Source organism: Vanessa tameamea, chromosome 29, assembly GCF_037043105.1.
Source record: "Vanessa tameamea isolate UH-Manoa-2023 chromosome 29, ilVanTame1 primary haplotype, whole genome shotgun sequence".
In the NCBI taxonomy this organism is placed as follows: Eukaryota; Metazoa; Arthropoda; class Insecta; order Lepidoptera; family Nymphalidae; genus Vanessa; species Vanessa tameamea.
This window is the reverse complement of record NC_087337.1, coordinates 4,797,527-4,820,746: the sequence shown is the minus strand read 5'-3', so window position 1 is coordinate 4,820,746 and position 23,220 is coordinate 4,797,527. Positions and strand designations below refer to the sequence as shown.

The following is a 23,220-nucleotide window of genomic DNA, read 5'->3' as shown; positions in this document are numbered from 1 at the left end:
TGTTTAATTGAATTTAATGTTCAAATAAATTCTATTATTTTTAAAAAGTCTATTTGAAGCTCCGAAAGCTATGTACCCTCTGATTGTAATTATTAACTAATTTTCTTAATTTTGTCCTATTTTTTTTTATTTACTATGGAATATTAAGTAACATTCGTAGGTGACATTGGCGAAATAACTACTACTAAAATTAATTATTATTTTTCCCCGTGCGGACATCCGGACTAATATTTAAAGCGGTAAGTATTATCAATGTAAATTATTTAATTATTATAGTAGAGTGATTCCTCATGTACAATTTTGTCTTTATTTCATCTCATTTTATTCAGGGCTGGCCTTGACCATCTAGACACCCGTCTATTTTTGACCAGGTTCAGACTAGGCCGCAAGGGTATGGATGGTTCCAGAGCGGTATTGAGTATTAACCTTTCCGGGCCTTTTGTAGGACTCTCATATTTTTCATAGGTAGCGAGCGTTAGTGGAATGAGATCGAGGATCGACTGTAACGACATAAATAAGGCACAGTAATGCAGCACGGGATAGTTCAATTTGGCGCCCTGGACTTCGTCCCATCGCGCCCCCTAACGCCGGTTCTATCGAAACTTAAAACAAATTGAGTTAGTCAAACGAAAGTTAACTTGTATGAATTTTACAATGGATTATTTGCGAACTTGTTTCGGTGTTAATTAACATTTCAGAACGACACGGCAGCGTTACGTACGTCATACTTTCTGATTGTTTTGTTTTTTAAATTGGTTATTATCGATCAAATTATTGTAATAAGTACTTGAATAAATTTCTCATACGAAGGTCGTAATTGTACGTAGGGACGTAATAGTTAATACTAAGCTACATGTAATATTTTAAATTAAAACACGATTGAAAAAGGCCGAAGAGCAGGCGTAAGACCATCGGCGTTTTCTGTGGGAGGGGTAGATGTAGAATGTAGAAGCGGCTCTTGCCTGCCTGGTTCCAAGCCGTTTAAGTACAGCTAAGATTGACGTGTTCTCCTGGACGGTCGAGCTTTGAAGAGCACTTCAAGCTCCTGGCCCCCCGGATCGAGAAGCCTAATCCCGGGGGACCGAGGGAGGAGGTTCGCCGCCTCTATGCTGGTGTCGTGCGATCGATGGCCCTTTACGGTGCGCCCGTTTGGTCACACCGACTAACGTGCGCCCGCCGCTGCAAGACTAAGATCCTGAATCTGCAGCAGAGAGTGGCCATCCACATGGTGCGGGGATATCGCACAATATCGTGGCGCACAACACAAGGCGGCGACCCATCTGGCGTGCTTTCCGCCGTTGGACATCTTGGCGGAGAGGGACACGAGGGTCTACGACCGGACTCGCGCCCTTCGTCAAAGTGGCGGAAGTGCGTCCTAACTTGCCAGTGCTTTCGGAGCGCTCAGGCGGCAGGAGCAGCGAAGGGCTCTCTCGACGTCTGCGTGGAGATCGGTACGCGCATAAACGCGTCGTGAGTGCGATCCTGCCGGCCTTCGAGGCCTGGATGCGTAGGAAGCGACGAGTCACCTTCCGACTTACACAAGTACTGACTGGTCACGGTTGCTCTGGAGAGTACTTGTGTAAGATCGGACGCGAGGCGACGGCGGTCCAAGAAATCGGGCGAAATCTCTCCCTGCGGGCAGTTGTGTCGGCGATGCTACGCAGGGAATCGGCGTGGGAGGTCGTAGTCTCCTTCTGTGAGACCGTCATGGTCCAGAAGGAGATTGCGGAGCGGGCTCGGGAGAGGGCTGATCCCGCCTGGCGGAGACGACCCACGGGTCGTCCTCCCGGCCTCCAAGCCCCATTGCCCGGGGCGGAATAAATAGGGCATTCCCTCCGGCCGTGGGTGCGTGAGATGGGGGTCTCATGCATCCGTTTCATACGGCCGAGAGGAGGACGGCAGTCCGGTTATGGCCCCGGACTGCCGGTGTACGCACCAGCGAGGGGTGCGGGGAGGGCGAGACCATTCTTCGCCCTCCTGAGTCGTGCTCCGCCAGCCACGAGCGGAGCAACACACGGGAGGGGCAGCGGACGTGCTGCGAAAGCGATCCCGCAGCCTCTCTGTTTCCGTGCTGATGGCGGCCATCGCAGGGGTTTTTAGTGAGTACAAATCTCACATAACCCGACAATCCCCCCAGGAGTCGGGTATCTATGAAGATTTAACCTGCGTCAACAAAAAAAAAAAAAGACTGACGTGTTCTGCAAGATGATCCATAAACTAAATGTAATTAATCAAACACATGACACCGTTCTGTTATCAATTTGAAAGCTATTGAATAAAATTGCGGAATATTTTTTGTGTACACAGTGTTGCAATTTTATTGAGTTTGTTTTTTGATAACAACGCTCGGTAACTAATTGTTTGATAACATTTTTACAATCTTACGGTTAGTTGATAGTTGCAGATAAAATTAAATGAGTTATTTTTGTCGTCGATCCTTTTTAGGCTTTTCTTTTTGTACCTTTGACTAGCAATTACTATAGTCTATTCCAACCACAAGAGGACTAATGCCAAATACAAATTTAATTAAATTCGAATTAAATACGTAAATACATACATATATAAGTATATACTTTGTGACATAGGTGGCAAACGGGCAGGAGGCATGTGTCTACGATCGCCCATGGACATCTGCAACACCAGAGGGCTAGTAGATGCGTTGCCGGTCTTTAAGAAAGGTGTAGGCTCTTTTTTTGAAGGTTCTCAAGTCATATCGGTTCGGAAAAACCGCCGGCGAAAGCTGGTTCCCCAGAGTGGTTGTGCGAGGCAGAAAATGTCTTAAAAATCGCGCTGTTGTGGATTTTCGGACATCTAGGTGGTGCGGGTGATATTTTGAATTTTGACGAGATGTCCGAAGGTGAAATTCAGCAGCCGGGATTAATCCGAAAATACCTCGGAACATTCCCCGTGATAAATTCTGTAGAAGATGCAGAGCGATCCAACATCTCTACGCAAAGCCAAAGGATCAAGCAGATCGGAAAGGGCTTGATCGTTGATAATTCGAGCCGCTCTACGTTGGATACGGTCGAATGAAAGGAGCTGGTACTGAGGAGCACCCGCCCAGAGGTGAGAGCAGTATTCCATGAGTGGCCGAATTTGTGCCTTGTAGAGTCTTAGACGATGGGCCGACGTGAAATACTGTCTTGCCTTGCTGAGCACATCGAGCTTTTTGATACCAATTTGGCTTTGCTTTCCAATTGACCGCGGAACTGAACGAGGCTTGAAATATCGACGCCAAGTATTCCGATACTAGCTGTGGCGGCTAATGGAATGTTCTCAAATCGTGGAGATACGACAAATGGTGTTTTTTTAGCAGTTAACGCGCAAACTTGCGTCTTTTTGGGATTGAAATGGACTAGGTTTAGCCGACCCCAGTCCGAGACTTTGTTTAGCAAAGACTCGATTTCAGACATATGTAAGTATGTTTCGGTTTTCGTCGACGTTTTCCCGAGAAATATTAGCAGGGGCGGTGTATGAGGTGTCTACGGTGCTATGTCTGTATAGCAGTGAATGTTACTGATTTGGAACAAGTCCTTTGCTCTGTCCAAGCTGACTGTTAATGCCTCCCCCTTGCTCTCAACTGCTTCCGCCCATCCATGTGTGAGGTATTCTCGATTGCATGAGGCTATAATCGCCAAACATCAATTGATATGTATATTATATTGCTATGTTCTGACTTAAATAGTTATTAAGCCAGTATAATTACAGACTATTGAGTAAACACTCAATTTCCAAACTCCGAAAAGTTTTCAGCGCCAGGTAGTGCAGTGCTCCAGGACCCCCGCGCTCAGGGGGGGCTGTAAACTAAGCTTTCAAAAGAGCGAGTCAGCCAACTCGCCAGCTCCCGAATCTAGAAGACCTCGACCCTGCTCACAAGGTTTTTTTTCCTATCTATAATTTTGAAGGGCACTATAAGTTAAAGAAGGTGTGGAAAGAGGGGGTGAGGCCCCGATTATTTTTCTATGCACCGGGCCCCTTGCCCCCTAGCTACGCCACTGTATAAATACATAATAAAATATAATTTATCGATAATATTGGAATTAATAAGCGTTTTATCAGATATGTATATTCTTTTCTTATGCTAATTGTATTGTACAGTTGCAGGCGATTCATTTTTCAAATAATATAACCCCTACTATTGGTTTTATTTTATAAGATTAAATAATTAAAATTTGTTTTTGTCAAAACATCAATCATTATTATGTACTTATATGTTCTCTTTCACTGTAAATTAATAACAACGTGTCGAATATGATAGTTTTTGTTTTCTTACTAGACACAAATTATTTTTATTCTTAAATAGAAACCATTAATACAGTGAACCAATGTTATAAGGACGAATTATTATATAACAAATATGATCATTAATATTATTTGTTATATAATAATACAGTCACAAGTATTTTCCTTCTGCTTTAGATTTTACGTTTTTTAAACTACGTATAGTTTTCCAAGCATAATATTTTGTATTAAGGTATTATGTTATAAATCACTTCGGTAAATACTTACATCAGAGCCGTCTCAAGCTATGCTGGGGCCATGGGCACCATGAATGTGAGGCCCTTTTGGTAGATATTTACTACGATGTCCAAATAATTTGCTTTGGGCCAGGCCTTAAGTATAGTTTCAAAAAAACGGTGCGGTAATTTTCGTATATTCGTAGGAATCTGATTCTGATCTTTTTTGATAAATATGTTAGTTATTTCTTACAAATATATTACATTCGAAAATATACATAACAGTCAACGTGAGGACAAACGAGTGAAAGAAATTGTTGGTTCTTGGGGGCCCTCTCAGGATGGGGGCCCTGGGCACGTGGCCCATGTGCCCTATGGTAAAGACGGTAATGACTTACAATATTATATACTCTCGTTGAAAGCTCTTTATTTTATTATTTATGTCTGTCTCACCCCAAAGGCATTTGGCCGTGGCGACAAACGGCATGCCGCGTTCACATGCTCCCTTTCCACCGCCGATCTCTACTTCCTTGTGTGCGTGGCGTATATCCTACATACTTCTTAGCTCTGTTTTATTATTATAAATAATAATAAGAAAATATAATACCTATACTATACAATCTTCAGTAGACCATCCCTCGCTTGCGGCCACGGCAGCCAATCTCCAATTGTGCTGGACATATATATCACAATGTTAGTGCGCAGACACAAGTGCACTCTCTCTTCCTTCACTCTCATTAACCAAAGACTTGACAGAGTTTAGGCGCAGGAATAACAGCTCTACGTGCTTTCCGAGACAGGGAACTTTTAAAAACTGACAATTCCTAGACAATATATTTTATTAGTATGTTTGTATGATAAAAACATCAACAAGTTAAGAATATATGCTACTTGAAAGAGCCATGAGTTAAACAGTATAATAAATACATGTATAGTGTATACATACGAAATATAAAGTAGTCCATACTTTACTCGGATTTCTAAAGCGCTAGAAGTGCTTAAAGATCACATTACGTAATAGCTGATAATAGATTACTCTTGAAATTGATTACCATCTCAGAGATAGAACAGCTAAGAACATTAAAAGGATGGCAATTTGAAATGAAATGCTATAAGCAAAATAAAAAAAATACACAATTTCCAAACCTTACCTATAGAAAAACAATTTATATTTAATTTCAGAACAAAGAAGTTTTGACTTTAGAAACTGCATGCTACGGTACGGTACCTCTGTAACGTCGTTATTAAATCAGGACAGCCCATAATGTAAGTGTCAACTAATGATCTTATAAGCATTTTTTTATCAAATAACCTACTTAGAATTTTCTTACAACATCAAATAAATTTCTATAAGATAATCTAATGTTACAATGTAATGACCCAGTTAAAAAGTTATGGACTTGCACAGAGCATATTAATCATGTTTATCTACTCAGCATTAATTTCACCAAAAAAGCAATAGTTTCTGTATAAAGTTTTAGTATCCCTAACACGAGGATATATTTCAATCCCAAAGTTAATAATAGCGGTATATTTTCATTGCAGTATCAATGTCAATGAGCGAAGACAATTAGTTAGTCCATTGGTCTGTAGCCGCCTAGTAACCAAACGATATTTACTTTAACGAAGCATTTAATTCTTTATCGATTAAACAACTCGAATACATCTAAACTCGATCGTGAGTCAATAGTAGGGGATACACCGTTATTACTTAACACCCACGAGTTTATTCAGCTCAGTACGTTTTCAATTCTAATCATGTGCAGGTTAAAAGTGTTTGTTTTTTTAATTTTATTTTTCACAAAAATTTGCGATGAAGTCGACGGCGGTAATGTCATTTTTATTACTCATATGCAATAAGATGTTGTATTGATTGAACGGTGGCCATCTTGTTTTATTTTTCAGTGTACGTTCAAGAATTGCCATGGCAATTTTGATGTACGAATAAATTAAAAAACATTGCAATGACAAGAAGGTTTTACTTTGTTTGTTGAAATTGTTTTTTTTTTTTTTAATTTGACGTATGATGGATTTACTGTATTACTTTATCTGTAATAATCTTCTTTTTTTTTGTATTATGAGCTTAAACGTACGTACGATTAGCGTAAACTAATTTCGAATAAATTATACTTTATGTAAAGGAATGCATAAAATTATTTAGATAATTATTGAAAAGTTATGAGACTTATCGCAATTGAAATCAATTTTTTTTATACATATTTATAAATACAAATCTCATTTTTTATAACTGTTAAAATAATATGGACACTAATGAGGTTAGCAATTACGGTAAAACATTCTTTGTTTGATCATTATTATAAAATATTAATTAGCTTAAACGTTTTAACATATTTAAATAATATTTATTTAATATATAATTAATTTTTTTTTTATATTTGTAAAGATAAGAACGTAAACAGGCAAATGTATGACAAGAGGATGACTAGTTTCAACCATTCTTTACACCAACTTTAACTACAATAGCAATGAATATTTCGTTTGACAGCCTACAACTAACTTTGTTTTTATTTATTCTTACGTCTGTTTTTTTCTTAAATTACAACTTTAACTACTAACCTAACCTAATCAATTTCGGTCACGACAGTATCTCTCAAGAGCGACTACCTAACCATGGAGGACATGTTATTGAGCGCAAGAGTGTGAACTAACACTGGTGCGATCTTTATTTTATCTGTCATAATCCGATGTGATGGCAAATCTGTCCCATTTAAGCTCGGCAGGCGAACGACCAACGGATTAAAGTCAGACTCCAGATTGCTACATTGAAAATTTTATCGAAATAATTCCACTAACTTTTTATCGGTCCGTTCTGCGGTTTAAACCATGGACTATAATTCTAGGGTCACGTAATATACCACAATATATACTTAAAGAGCCGAGATGGCTCAGTGGTTAGAACGCGTGCATCTTAACCGATGATTTCGGGTTCAAGCCCAGGCAGGCACCACTGGATTTGCTTGTGCTTAATTTGTGTTTATAATTCATCTCGTGCTCAGCGGTGAAGGAAAACATCGTGAGGAAATCTGCATGTGTCTAATTACAACGAAATTCTGCCACATGTGTATTCCACCAACCCGCATTGGAGCAGCGTGGTGGAATATGCTCCAAACCTTCTCCTCAAAGGGAGAGGAGGCCTTAGCCCAGCAGTAGGAAATTTACAGGCTGTTAATGTTATATACTTAATGATGTTTTAACAAATTTTACTATAGTTTTTTTTTATCTAATCGCAGAACAGTTAATTCTACCTGATTGAAAATGCAAAAGTTCATATAGGCATTTTGTTGAGAGAATTAGTTTAACCCCTCGATACAAGTAGCTTAACATTTTTATTGTAAAAATATCGTCTAAAATTTGATCGCAAGATCCTACTTGAATGAAGTATCTATATTTTGATTCTGAGTAATCACATCAGTCTCTGGCGATAAATGCAAGTCTCACAGAACTCGTTGGGCTCAGAGAACTATCCTTAAAAAAGATGGCAGATTTTGCCCCGAATGCCAAATATTATAATATAACTACCCGCCCCACAAATTAAAAGAAAAATCCTTATTTTTTCCGGCTATCAAAGTTTAAATCCTCGGCTTTTCTCTACTATAATAAGCGTGTATTATAAATATTATAAACCTTCCTCTTGAATCATTCTCTTGATTAATAAAACGGCACGAAATTCCAATGCGTATTTTGAAAGATCTAAGAGTACAGACGGCAGGAAGTGACTTTGTTTCGGACTATGCAGAGATCTTATCTCTAAGTTTATATCAGTATAGTTATCGTGTTTCCTAAAAAAACTCGTAAAATTAAGACACTATCCTGTAACGTAGTATATTTTTAAATAAATTTCAAATTTATGATTTCAGTTTGTAAATTATCATTGAAAAATGATTTCGGAAGTCCCTCGCCCGTTTATTTGCACAATGGCGACTTTTTGGCGCCGACCAATGCGTCAGGTGACATAACGTTACGTCGTTCGGAAACTGTCCACGTAGCTTGCCCGGGGAAAAATAAATTCATTGTTTTGGGAAAGAACAACACGGACTTCAATGTTGTTGTAAGTAATATAAATTATGAGTATTAATAATTTGCGTTCAGTTTTTTTTTTTACATTAATATGTGGGCAGACAAATGAACCAGTTGATAATAAGTGGTACTTGGTGGTAGGGCTTTGTGCAGGCCCGTCTGGGTAGGTACCACCCACTCATCAGATATTCTACCGCCAAATAACAGTACTCTGTATTGTTGTGTTCCGGTTAGAAGGGTGAGTGAGCCAGTGCAATCACAGGCACAAGGAACATAACATCTTAGTTCCCAAGGTCGGTGGCGCATAGGTGATGTAAGAAATGGTTAATATTTCTTACAGCGCCTTTGTCTATGGGCGGTGGTGACCACTTACCATCAGGTGGCCCATATGCTCGTCCGCCAAGGAATGCCATAAAAAAAATGAAAAAAAAGTGGTCACCACTGCCTATTAAATATTAACCATTCCACCGACCTTAGGAACTAAGATGTCCAGACCCTTGTACCTGTAGTTACACTGACTCACCCGTCAAACAGAAACTGTGTATTGCTGTGTACCGTTAGAATATGTTATGAATAGAATATTTTGTTGTAAGTACCTAGACGGGCTTGCGCAAAGTCCTAACACGATGTAAAATAATGTTAATGGACGACTTTTATAAAAGCAATTACAATTTGTAACCGTTGAATTGTAAAATTTCCAAAAAAACTCCGAAAAAAAGATTTTTTGTCTTTATCGATTATTGGTTCGTCCATTCCTTTGTTCCTTTTAAAGTCAATGCTGATAAAATCAATAAAAACTTAACACGAATCAATGTGGGAAGTACGAGGTTAAAGTCCATTAGGGCAATTTGCTTATAACAAAATTGTACGGAGATTTTTTTGTCGCTTCGTACCACTTCGTATACTTAATATTGAGACATAGCATCTTAGTTCTCAATGTTGGTGGTGCATTGATTTGTAAGGGATGGTAAATATGTCTTAAAAAGCAACTGTTCAAATAGTAGCCCATTTGCCAGATAAATAGGCAAAAGTTCTTACCAAGGAAGCTTAAAGCTTTCACCACGCTGCCTCAATGTCAGTGTATAGTCTGTTTCGATGGCAAGAGGAGTTGAGAAACAACTGTAACATTTCATATGAGTTTCGAGTTACTTCTTACAGAATACATGCACTGTTTGTAGTATAATAATAATAAAATATAATATACAGAATATGTTAATATAATATAAAGGTGAGTTTATCTTTACTCCTCACGCCATTTGAATGTAGAATAGAAACATATGTGGTAAAGGCTCAATGCGTAGGGCCTGTATAAATTAATGCCCGTATAAAAACCTCTTTCGATGTATCATTTTTAGGTCGTAAAATGCGTGAAAGACCAAACTTTCCAAGCGACAAAGACCGCGTGGGTGGGCAACTTCAGCGAGATCAAATGCAACGCGCCACCCTGGTTCACGACGGAAGAGATCGGCGATTGTTACGAAAGATATAGATTGTACAAGTATGTATACAGTAATGTCGTCAAGAATAACTGCTTCTTTGGTTTGGTAGGTTGCTGAGGTAAATTTTATACGGAGAGGAATTCTGAGGAGGTTTATGGTATGGTCCAGTGGAGGCAATAAGGCGAAGTGTCATACATTAAATGAAGGTGTCTGCATAAATACTCCAAGATCTAATTTTTAACTGCAAATACCATAAGACATAATTTGGAATAAGAAACGAATATTTAAATAATTAATATTATTTTTGCTATTTTTACACTGACATTAGCCATCTAACGCAGATTGTGACGTTTAGTGTGGAGGGGCGCGCCTTCGTGACTGAATAGATACGATAAAAAAAGAGCTAAAATAGATTAGTGGTAAAAACAAGTGGAATTATAAATAAGATCACGGATTCAAATACACCGTTATGTTTAATTGGTGCATATAAGTTTAACGGTAAAGTTGTTTGCGATGTTTCCTTTATATTTAATGTATTTATTTTATTGTAGAGTCGGATATGAAGTCGAAAATGTCTTCTATACGATGTACGAAGCCTGTTTCAATAAGTATCTCCTACACACATCGTACGTGAAGCATCAAATACACCCGAAGTATATATATTCCCAATCCGGCGGCAGGCGACCGGGTTTCATTGGTAAATACAACTAATTACGTAACAGCCGCGTAATATTTCATCGGGCAACACTTCGACATTGGTCTAGTAAACAATAACAGAAGTCTAAATACGGATTTAAATTGTCTCATTTCATTATTAATTAAACTATATACTAGGCATGTCTACGTCAAAGCATTTAAAATACGATAATATTAAACTCATGAAATAATCGCCCTGTCTCTCTTTAACTTTACAGTAACACGTCTGTGAGAAAGAGATGAAGCGAATATTAAACCGATGCCGATATCATATTCGTTTCATCTCTTTATCGCATATCATAAAATGTAAAGATGAACAAAGATGTCAACACCGATATTTAATCCAAATATACGTTACTCAAACCGATGCTACTATATACCAATTAATATTTAGCACTTATTTAGCATAGACTTCTGGCGTACTGTCAAATATAGATCAAAGACAATGATTTTTGAAGCGCCCGCACAGGCTGTCATCAAAAATACGCCGTTGAAGTTGCGCCACCTACGTTGTCTAGTAAGATGTTATGCCCCCTGTGGCTATAGTTGCACATACAGACCAAAACATAATTTTAGTTAATGTATTTTTCATTTATTAACTTCTTTCGTCAAATGAATATCTTGAACTATAAAATGATGATGATACTCTTATTTAGCTCTGGAAGTCGATATAACAATTTCGTACGATTTTCACAGAAGGTGACTTATTCGGTAAAACTAAAATGAATAAATTATACGCGACTGAGAATCAAAAGAAAAGAATTCGTGAAATCTTCGGCGATGGGAAGTCAGATCAGTACATCACTAAAGTTCAGGTGAGGGTTCTTAATAAATTATAATATTCATTTAATTATATACATATTATATGATTAATAACAAAAATAACTGCTAAGTTTCTTGTCGGTTCTTCTCAATTTATTCTGAATTCCGAACCAGTGTTAATATTACACTATTTTAATTAAAAAAAAATCAACCGATTTTAAACAAAAATAAATGTTTTATCAAATCAGGGGTAAAAAATAAATAAAAATACAACCCACTTGATAATCCCCGCTTTAAAGACGCTTAAAAAGTAATTAATAACATCGTATTTTTCATCATTGGCAAAACTAGATTCTGTTTATCTAAAACGTATTTTGATTATATATTTTAACTTGACACAAAATTCTTAATCAATTGTACTTAAAATTCAATTAATTTTTTAATCATTTTATTAGTATTTAAATCGCGGTCACCTCGCTCCGCGCGGGGATTTCCCGCTGCGTGCACAGCAACGCGCGTCCTTCCACTTCATCAACGCGGCGCCGCAATGGATGCGCGGGAACGCGGGCGACTGGGCGGCCTTGGAGGACGTTCGTATTTTGCTTATTTCAATATAACATAGCTTGTATAAAACGAGCCAACAGGCAAAATAATGGCGTCGCTAATCATTATTTCTTATTTAAACTCGTAGTTACAAAGTAATGCGTGCGAAATTATTACGTTTTATAATATAAATCTAACCGTTTTTTTTTATTATATAATATGATGTAAGATTTATAGGTTGATCGGATTTACAGGCAAAAATTAGTATAACGTATTTTGCAACTGTACGTCTCTTTTTGCCAGTACAGGTCGCCATTTTGGTTTGTTTTCTTTATTGACTCTGTTTATAATTATTTATTGAATCGGTTGTTTCATGCATGTATGAATTGCACTTGTGATTGTGATTTGACATCACCTATGATGATTATAAAACAGTTTGTAGTCGTGTCTCAAAATACTGTAACACCGTGAATTGGTTGTCAACATTTCACGAGTGAGATACAAGGTGAATTCTTACAGAATCACACATTCTATTCAGACAGCGTGGATACGCTTATCATTCTAGTAGTGTCATTAATATATATATGTATATTTGACACTGAATAAGAACTTCTTCGCAACGTTCATTCATTGGTTATGATTATTTATGATTAGTTTTTGCCCGCGGCTTTACTTGCGCTTTAGGGGTTTGGTTGTCAGGTAGTATTTACACAATATTTTTTTATAAATTTGTGTTATTCTGATGTGTAAGCTGTATTATTGTAAATTTTCATTAAAATCCATTCAGTAGTTTTTGCATGAGAGTAACAAACATCCATACATGCAAACTTTCGCCTTTATAATGTTAGTAAGGATTATTTATTATTATTTATAAATATACTCTATTGTGCGCCACAAACATAGTATCACAAAAAAATCTTAGGACAAATAAAAAAAATATGAGCTGCACAACGGGCGGGCTTACATATATCTGTATTGTAATAAGCCATCCCTTCCAGACAACCCAAACTGAGAGAGATTTTAAAAATATATTTAATAAAGCATAAAGATATATATGTTTTTCTTATATTTGTTTTTTTACTATTAAGTGTCATTATAATTGTTTGTTTCCCAAATAAATAAATAAACACATATGTCGGAGGAGCAGGATGCCGAACAGTTGGGTTCGGGGATTGGTCCGACATTTGGAAGACTTTGTGAGCGTGCAATGGAGATATTCACAAAATAAAACGTATTTAATATCGTTTAATCACTGTATTAATTGATTCTATAATCGTACACCACAAAAATATCAAAGGATTACAATAATTCATCTCGATTACGAGCAAATGGGTTTGCAAGCAACCATCGCATTCGAGACGCTTGTCAAAACATAACGACTCGCGTTGCCATGACACTTACAACTCCATTCGGGGTGCCATCAAACATTATTGCCAACTATTCATTAATTATCCAAATCAACAATCAAAGTAATCCCGCCCCGTTATATATATATTGCCATTTCCCCCCTCAGTTGGCAGCATTGGATTAGGAGTTATTACTTTTTTTTCAGGCGGTGCGCCGTCGCGCAGTACGTTCAGAAATGTTGCTGCACATATACACTGGCACACTTGGAGTGACGACTCTCTCTGACGAAACGTCCACTGACAAGGACTTCTATCTCGACGTCGACGAAAATAATAACGGAATCCTTCCCGTGCCTATGTATTTTTTCAAGGTAATATTGTATTTTATTTTACGTTGCGTTTTTATGCTTTTTAAATACCTATATGTAAATATATAGATTCATGGATCCATTTTTACTTCACTCTTGTTTAGAAATTTAACAACAAATAAATACATATATTTTTTTAATTGATGTATATGATATGTATAATATGAAGAAGAAAAAATTGTGAAAGAAAAGATTATAATCTCGAGACGGCAAAAATAGACAATCAGTAATCATTAAAGAGGTCTTGAATACTTTTTTTGCATCATAAATCCGAACTGTAAAAATGTAAAAATCACCGCCCCGTTATTAAAATTATGTATAATTTCCTGAAACAATTTTTCAACTAATAAAATTAAATAACTGATTCATAGCAGGAAATTTGGTTATAATTTTTCGTTAATTCATAATTAACAAAAACTCAACAGATGTTTTAATTTTTCAGGTCATATATGATCCCAAAGAGAAAACCGCTGCAGTATTTGTGTCAATAAACTCGTCATATTACAACCAAACAATGATAGACAGACTTACATTTTGTAACGACATTTGTGAACAAAATTCCAAGTATTCGTGGTTGAAATGGCGCTCGAATGATGGCACTCACAGTTTTTGCTGTACATATGAAGAGTTCGTTAATAAATTTGACGTTTTACCAAAATTAAACGTTAAAGGGCTATTTTTTTAAGAAAATTCATATATAAATTTATTAACGCTAACAGCTAGCAATGAATGCCATTTTGGAATTAATAAATAGTAAATAAATACTTTTTTTATTTTGTTAGTTGATACTGACAACGGTATTTTTCGTATTTGATTGAAGTTGACACTTGACAGACCGTATTCCCGCGCTTTTCTTATGAGTTTTTAATAGTAAAATTGATGTTTGACTGACATTTATTATGATTATATAAAATGCAATATTAATATATGTAATTCTATAAAAAACGCAATGTCGTTAAAATACCGATATTGATAGTTTTGGTATCAGTCAAATCGAACTCATTAGTATTCAATAAGATTTAATTTTAGTATAGCTAGTATATTTTATATTATTTATTTCTTAGTTAATTTAATTCGGTGAATCTATTTCTATATTATCTATTTCTAAGGAAATGTCTATCTACATAGGGAAACCAGCTCAAACTGTGGGTTGCTAGTGTAATAAATAAAACAACTTTGTTTGTACATAGTCATTAATTTCTCTATTTATTAACATATATAAATATTTAAAAATAAAATATATCGCTTAAACTAATGTCTTTATATTTGAGATTACCTGATTTATGTCCCTGTACAAAAAATAAAATTATACAATTTTTTATGTTAAAATTATTTTGATATTGTTTATACAAATTATACATTTAAAATTCCATAATTTATAATTGAAAAGTTTAAAACTATTACAAGTTTAAAATATAGTGAGAGTTTGATACAAGTTGAGAATTGCTCATATCTATAGAATATGTACAATGATTAATATACGGGAACTTCTATAAACAATGTATGCTCTATCCCGTCCAAGTGCTCTTTAATATGGAAACACGTCCGAACCATCAAGAAAGTGTAAGAAACAAACTCACCTTGTTTTAATTTAACAAAAACTATTAAAAAACAAAACACACGATCAATTTTTTATCAATACATCTATACATATTCTATAGTTTTTTTTTTTTTAATTTTATTTACAAGTATTTAGTTCTTATTAGCTTGTTCATTCGTTCGAACTAGAAGGCAGAGAGAGATCATGAATGAAATAGCAATAGAATTAACAGAAGCTATTCGACCGAATGATATGAACTAAAAGACAGGAAACATATTTTGTACTACCCACATTCACAATCAAAAATACCCATTAAGGGTATTTGGCTCGTACATACATATCTTGATTGATATTGATTTGACTTCTATTGATTTAATGATCAAACACATCTGAATTCCAATATTTGTCAATCGAATGGATATTTTCATTCAATTGCCTGATGGAGTTAACGAATATAATTGATCGTTCATTCATTGAATTGGATTGTATAGAATTCCAATTATTTCGATTAGTTTTATATAGTTTTTGTACTATTTGGACTCTATCATTATTTCGTTGCAAATAAGTGAAGCGAGATTAAGCGTTAATAATAAAATCTTTACATAAACAGATTGACTTTTTCATGTCCAAATAAACTAACGCTAATACTTTTCAGAGCCGAGATGGCCCAGTGGTTAGAACGCGTGCATCTTAACCGATGATTTCGGGTTCAAACCCAGGTAGGCACCACTGAATTTTCATGTGCTTAATTTGTGTTTATAATTCATCTCGTGCTCGGCGGTGAAGGAAACCTGCATGTGTCTAATTTCAACGAAATTCTGCCACATGTGTATTCCGCCAACCCGCATTGGAGCAGCGTGGTGGAATATGCTCCAAACCTTCTCCTCAAAGGGAGAGGAGGCCTTTAGCCCATTGGGAAATTAAATATGTTATTATTATTTATTATGGTCATTAAAATTGTAAAATTTGCTCATACAGTGCTCACAATTACAATATTTAACATCAGCAAATGTACGTCTACCGTTAATTAAAAAGTTTAATTTAATCCCACGTGTGGGTAAAAAGTTGCACACAAAAAAGGTCTTCTTTTCTGTTTAGGAAATATTTGGTCATCCACCTTCTTTCTTGGTAGATATAAAGAATTTCATGGGATTCAATAATGACATTTCTTTAAGATGTTTTCCTTGGAACACGACGTGAATTATAAACACAAGCGAAGCACGTTTAATCGCTAAGTCGAAAAGTTTAAACGTATTTGGAAACCGTTAATTGGAATCAATCATACTTAAGTACATTTCCTTCTGATTTTTAAATTCAATAAATTAAATTTGCTAAGTTTTTTTAAGCGTTATAAAATAATGATCTATTTTAGTTTCGAGACTTGCACTATTATTGATTAAACATTTTCTCATATTTGTATTTTTTTCAGTCGATTTACGCTTACCATAGACAATCTTCATTTAACAATAAAAAGTTAAGCGGGATTATCTTTATTTTCGACGATAGCACTTAAAGCTTGCCTGTCCCGTTTGTTTTCGCAGGCAGACGACACCAAAGCTAGTAAATGTTTATTGGAATACTCAGTTTTTTCTTTAACAAAACATTCCAATTCATTCCTTGGTAAATAGTACGCTTTGACGTATCTATCGACATAGTCTTGAAACGGAACAGGTTTGAGACGAGAGATCTTCTCCAATTTAACAAATAATTGTCTATAATCCAACTGCATCAACCCCCGACCCCCATTTGAACATTTCGTCGCGTTTGAAAAACCTTCCACTAACAAATGGACAATGAATTTGGAAACCATTGACCAAATGGAGTTTATGACCTCCAAATTAAGAGTAACCTTTGATGATATATTCTCTAAACGGAGGGCGAACACTTGAATTTTTCGTATAATCATATCTACGTACGGACTATGTTCGACTGCTACGTTCTTAACGTCCCATCGGACTTGTGACATCGCTATCAAAGCTGAACGAGCGTCCACCGCTTTCGAAGCCGAACACATATAAACAGGCATCCTCAAATCTGCCACAACAGCTAACGTATTATCTCTAAAATGTTCCAAAATCATTCGTTGATGCTGAGCAACTATAGATTCTAAATACGGGTGTAAAAGTTCATATTGCTTCGCGAGGAATATAACACTTTCGACGCCAACAATACGCTCGCTCAAGCCGTGCAAATTAGCCTCGGAATCCATGTCCAAGTGCTGTGGAATGCTCGGACACTCAAAGCTTGCATTGTCCTCTGTCGACACATTGATACTATTGGATATCCTTTTAAGGACTAAATTTAGTTTTGAAGTGTACAAAGTTGAGGAGGCGACGTCCAAATCGGACGTGAAGAATAGGTGAACAGCGTAGAAGTAATAATCAAACAGCTGGTTCATTAGCATGATGACTTCTAGCGAGATCTGTGGCAGGTATCTACTGATTTGAAGATATTGTCCGCAATTACGGAGAACTGACAGAGTCGTGTTCGTGACTATAACGCTTTCTTTTAATTTCGAAGGACTTGTCGGTATGTAGTCGTTAGTTGTTGTGTAATCATGTCTGTCGTCTTCAACAAAGTCTCGCCTCAACTCATCCGGTTCATCATCGGATTCATCGCTCGCATCCGATTCCGGCTCGATTCCGAATATATCGTCATTGGTGACGTTTTCGTTTCTGAATATTTCGAAGGGAGTTCTAGATGTTTTTTGGGTGAAATATTTCGATATATATACGCTGTCATCTTGTGAAGGCGCGGACGACGTTGCATCGGATTGAGTTTTCGCGATTGAAGTATCAGATTTAAACGGGTTCAAGTATTTCCTGAACTGTTTGAATTCTTGCAAATTTTGAAGGTTGAATGTTGATTTGACTGGGCACTGTTCCCAGCCTTCGTTTTCCAGGAATAGTTTCAATTCCTCCATCCTTCCTCTATGGTAGTTCTTTATGTAAGACACGCTCTGGGTTTTGATGAAATCTTGCAATAAATCAGATTTGTCTCCACAAAATATCTCAGCAACTTGTGTCAACTTCCTCAGTATGCCCAGCATTTGTATAAACTTTTCAAATGGAAATTCTTCTAAACCTGAACTCTTTAAGAACGTAGACACCTTCGCTTGGACATCATTCCATATCCTTATGAGACCTGCTTTTAACTTCTGCTTGATATATTCCCTGCTGACGTTCTTCTCTATATCGAAAACGTTTGAACTCGGCACAGTGTCCTCGTTCTTCGTGTGCCAACTGACCAGCAAATAGTAACTCTTCATCACTAGAAACAATTTCTCGCACAAGTTCAACAAACAAAGCGGTGCTTTTGTTGTTGGAACGGTTTGGCACATTTCTTGAAACTTCATTTCCATCGAATTATTATTCAAATAAGGTTTTATAGCTTCTAACGCAGACTCGTTTACAGCAGAGGAATAATGCATGTGTAACTGTTCCATCGCAGCTTGAGTTTTACCAAGGAGGTCGTAAGCTTTCTTTAACTTCTTAAAAACGTTTTCGTCGAAATTATAACAGATACTTGCCAGTACCGAATCTAGTCTTTCCTCTGTCATGTCTAAAGTATCTTGTAGTCTTGTAGCGAGGTCTGCTATGCAAGTAAACTCCTTATGCGCGGCTGCCGCTTTCTTACCTTTTAATATTAAATCGATCGCTTCATAATATTCTTTTTTACTCAAAAATTCTGCCACGTCATTCTCAACACTCCGTAGACTTTGTAACAATTGCAGCGACTTCAGAACTGACTTTATAATTTGTCTCTTTCTAACATTAGCGAGTATGACAAAGGTGGATATAGTCAGATGGTTAGAAGCGGTCTTTAACCGTTCCCTAGCTTTCTTGCATGTGTCCAATGTGTCTGACAGTTGTGCGCGAATATTTTGGATCTCAGCGAATTCTCTATCGCAATTGTCACGTTGTTGGGATATTAAGTGAAGAGCTTTACCAGACACTACCTGCAGAAGATTAAAGCATGTTTTACTTGGTGGTACAACTGACTCATTATATATTCTACCAACAAACAGCAATACTTAGCATTGTTGTGTTCCAGTTTGAGAGAGAGCCAATGTAATAGGTACGAAGGACATAACTACTTAGTTCTCAAAATTGTGGTGCATTGTCAATGTCTATAGAGGGTGGTGACCACTAACCATATGCCCAATTGCCCGTATACGCTTACCTATTTTACAAAAAAAATGAAAAACTTTAATGTCCCACACCGGGCGCCAATTTCACCACGCTGCTGTATTGCGGTTCGTTGGATACCTTTAACTTCTTTTTTAAGATGTTAGCATAAAGAATGGTTCCTAGCCTTGCGTTTAGTTGAATAGATTGTAAGGCGCTGGCAGACATTAATGAATATATTTCTTACAATGACTATAATTTTATATAAATGAAAAAAGTTCTGTAAAATTTCAAGCAACTGGGCTAGTGGCTCTCGTATTGAGAATGTTTAGATCAGGGATCTCATTGATATGCAATTCCGAATCTGGATATTATGAATAATATTTTAATCAGATATGAAATTATCTCGGATTATCCATTAGTTTCGGATATTATATTATTTCGAAATTGTAAACGAAAAAAATTACAAGATAACAATTTGACTTAAATTTTATGCTATTATTTGGTGTTACCACAGAAAAAAATACAAATAACTTTAAAATACAATTAACTACTCTCTTTAAGTATAACACTATGAAAAAACAAATAGATAAAAAAAAAATTTTTATTTGTTACGGAGCTCCATAACATCCCTGGTGCCAGGGCTAAATCCAACTCGCTACTTCAATGCGGGTAACACCACACTTAATATACACGTAGTAGATTTACTACACCACGTCACGATGTCTTCCTTCACAAACTAAGCGCATAAACACAGAACCGCTGGGCTACATAGGTTCCTTTTAATACTTTTATGTATATTATAAAAATGATTCCTTACCTGCTGCTGTCGCTTAAGCTTGCTGAACATGGCCTCGATAGCGACGCAGTCCGGAGGCGAAGGCGCGTGCTCCAAGACATAACGAGCCGCGTCGAACTCGGACGTCGGAGAGAAGTACACGTGGTCAATCTCTCGAAGAACCTTATTGAAAGGCAAATAATTAATATCCATACTATTGATATTATTATTTACTTATTTGATATAAAAAGATTCATGTGTGTAAGTTGCCAGTTATCGTAGGGCATAAAAGAGCCTATTTCCTTTATTAGGGCGTCCACACCTCAGGAACTTGCGAAGCGAATTGCTGCGATACGATTTCGTCCGGCAAAGCGTTCGTTCAGGTGACCATATCTTCGACGGTTGTGAGCCAGTGAAATATTGACATCGAACGCAAAAAGGTTTTTGCACGTTATTGTTATAGAAGAAAAGGAAGATTTTGGGTTCATCTCTCACTTATGAACGCTGTTAGGATCTATTTTACTCAAAAATACTGCTCGATGCTTTGACAATAGAAGATACATTTTGATTATTTTAGAATGCTCATATCGTCATTTGAAGGGCTTTTGCGCCGGCGGCGTCTATACCCTACGCTGTCTCAGAGCGGACGAACGTGACATCAACAAGTGTGACGTAATATCGCAGGTATGCTCGATGTGACTCAGATCGGATATTCTCGCGGTGCATTCGTGCGAGCACGCAATAAGTAAGTTTGAGTTTCCTACATCTCATCTTACATCATACTAAATGTCATCGGAATTTGGTTAAGTGGTAGAGCCGAAAAAGACCAACAGATTTATAACATTTAGTATAGATACCAGCACTAAAGTCAAAGTCAAAGTCAAAAATCTTTATTCAATATAGAAGTGTTTACACTTGCTTATTGATTGTCAAAAATCTACCACCGTTTCGGAATTTAGCACCTCGGACCTGAGAAGAACCGGCGAAAGAAACTCAGCGGGATATATATATATATTTTTTTTTTAACCATTTTCCATGTACAATCATAATTATATTTTAGTTATTTGAAGCAGCTGTTCTTTTATTATTAAACAGAACTTAAACTTAAACTTTGATCGTTCAAAATAGGTAAGTAAACTGCCATGACATTGAACGGTCACTCACCTTAAACCAGAACACAACAACACAAACTTGGCAGTTGAATATATCTGTGGATGGCACCTACCGGTCTTGGAACGAGCCGTACTACTGAGTCATTACAATTAAATGTACAAACCTTTTGCATAGAGACATGAGTTCATTTACAAGCTGTGATATTATACTAATCATTGCGAATAATAATACCTCAAGATCTGCCGCAGACTGTGCTGCTGTCTGTGAGCGGGAATTGACACCGGGCGGTGCATGTCTATTCTCCATTCCAACGTCTGATAGCAAAATATAATTCATTGTTTAGAAAGTCAACCATAATTTAATATTAGAGAAAAACATACTTGATTAATTAATATTGCTAGTATTTAAAGAATCATTTTATATTATAACTATTGTTTTTGTTGATAACACTAAAATGTATAGCTACTCAGTAGAATTTACTGAACTATTTTGTCTTTTTCTATTTATTTATGGAAATGTAGTTTTCATTTGTGATAAGGGCAGTCCCCTATAGTCGTAGGTATAAAAAAAGCCTTCTTTGGGGTTCAAGCACAATAATAACAATAATAATCACAGGCACAAGGAACGTAACATCTTAGTTCCCAAGGCTGGTGGCGCATAGGTGATGTACGGAATGGTTAATATTTCTTACAGCGCCTTCGTCTATGGGCGGCGGTGACCACTTACCATCAGGTGGCCCATATGCTCGTCCGCCAACCTATGCCATAAAAAAAAGCTTGCTTCATACTAAATTTTACCAAAATTTAATTTCGCCATGAAAGCTTAACCAGACAGAATTGCTTTCATATTTACAATATTAATATGGATATATTAACAACCATAACATATACATTATATCCAATAAACTAGAATGGGTAGTCAAAATTAATAAATTTGCTTTCTAACATAAAGAAATGACAAAATATTCCTAAAGAATGCCTGATCATATAATGAGTCTATAAGTGATAGGCATCTTTGCATGAAAATATAATACTGTAAAAATGTATCTTATCTTCGATCATCTCACAGTAGAATCTGTGATACCAACCCAATTAAAATGATTATATTCTATAAATTTGAAAAAAAATGTTTACGAAATATGTGTCCGTAATTTGTGATTGATCTTGCAACATTTTACTAGGTTGGGTTTATTTTAAAACTCTATTTAATTTCACTTTGACTAATTTAACAGTTCATCCTGTTATTTCTGCCAAGTTAAAGAAAGTTTAAATATACTTACGACACGATAAATTTTTACGATCACTACACAATGACTTACATAAGTTTGTAACGAAGTGCAAGTTGCGTGAAATATGTAAATTACAAAAACAAACTTACCTATAAAGTTAAACGTACACAAATAACTTATACACAAACATATATTCACATATATTCAGATCTCGAAAGTAGTCGTCATTTTTTTAAGCAGTTATAGATTTAAATTTTTAATTATATAATTTACTATTTCATCATGTTATATTCTTACTCATTACAGACTAGAAATAGGATAAAACTAGAAAAGTAAAACATTAGGATAGAATAATTCTAGGAACCTTTGAAAAGAAACAAAGTCAACTTCATTTTGATTTGACATTTCTGTGGTTGAAAATTCATTGTTTGTTCGGATAGTAGTTTGATATATTTACTTAAATAAAACTATCCACTAATTAATTACAAATACATTTCGATTGTTAAAAAAATGTAGATAAAATTAGACCTCTCTTAATTAGACTCTTATTGTAATTTGGTAGGCAACTCAATTATTTGTAAAGTAAAAATTTTCTCGTATTCAGAGATCTGTTCAATGAAATTAATCGTATATATTTTTATTTTAAACTATAATATGTAACTTTGAATATATTTTATAGATTTTAACATTAATAACGCACTATATTGTAACATTCAACTAATTGTAATATTAATGTGCAATTATAAAAAATGTAATAATGCCTTGTATAGTATTATAACACTTAA

At 36.0% G+C, this 23,220-nt stretch overlaps 3 protein-coding genes across 3 annotated transcripts; 2 read left to right on the top strand and 1 right to left on the bottom strand.

Annotated features, from left to right (window-relative positions):
- Positions 1 to 1,126: 1,126 nt before the first annotated feature.
- LOC135194320 (uncharacterized) lies at positions 1,127 to 1,821 on the top strand. Its single transcript, XM_064219641.1, has 2 exons — positions 1,127 to 1,368; positions 1,413 to 1,821. Exons 1-2 carry the CDS (start codon positions 1,127 to 1,129, stop codon positions 1,819 to 1,821), a joined length of 651 nt encoding a protein of 216 aa, XP_064075711.1.
- A 4,355-nt stretch (positions 1,822 to 6,176) lies between these two features.
- On the top strand, positions 6,177 to 14,900 carry LOC113403262 (uncharacterized). The gene is made up of 8 exons (XM_026643732.2): positions 6,177 to 6,285; positions 8,336 to 8,526; positions 9,851 to 9,993; positions 10,486 to 10,631; positions 11,327 to 11,445; positions 11,848 to 11,982; positions 13,488 to 13,652; positions 14,092 to 14,900. The coding sequence occupies exons 1-8, from the start codon at positions 6,216 to 6,218 to the stop codon at positions 14,332 to 14,334; spliced, it is 1,212 nt and encodes a 403-aa protein (XP_026499517.2). The 5' UTR covers positions 6,177 to 6,215; the 3' UTR covers positions 14,335 to 14,900.
- Positions 14,901 to 16,592: 1,692 nt separating this feature from the next.
- LOC113403251 (syndetin) lies at positions 16,593 to 22,832 on the bottom strand. The gene is made up of 4 exons (XM_026643717.2): positions 22,585 to 22,832; positions 21,439 to 21,521; positions 20,137 to 20,277; positions 16,593 to 19,147 (listed from the first exon to the last, which is right to left on the bottom strand). Exons 2-4 carry the CDS (start codon positions 21,511 to 21,513, stop codon positions 16,664 to 16,666), a joined length of 2,700 nt encoding a protein of 899 aa, XP_026499502.2. The 5' UTR covers positions 21,514 to 21,521; positions 22,585 to 22,832; the 3' UTR covers positions 16,593 to 16,663.
- Between the last annotated feature and the right edge of the window lie 388 nt (positions 22,833 to 23,220).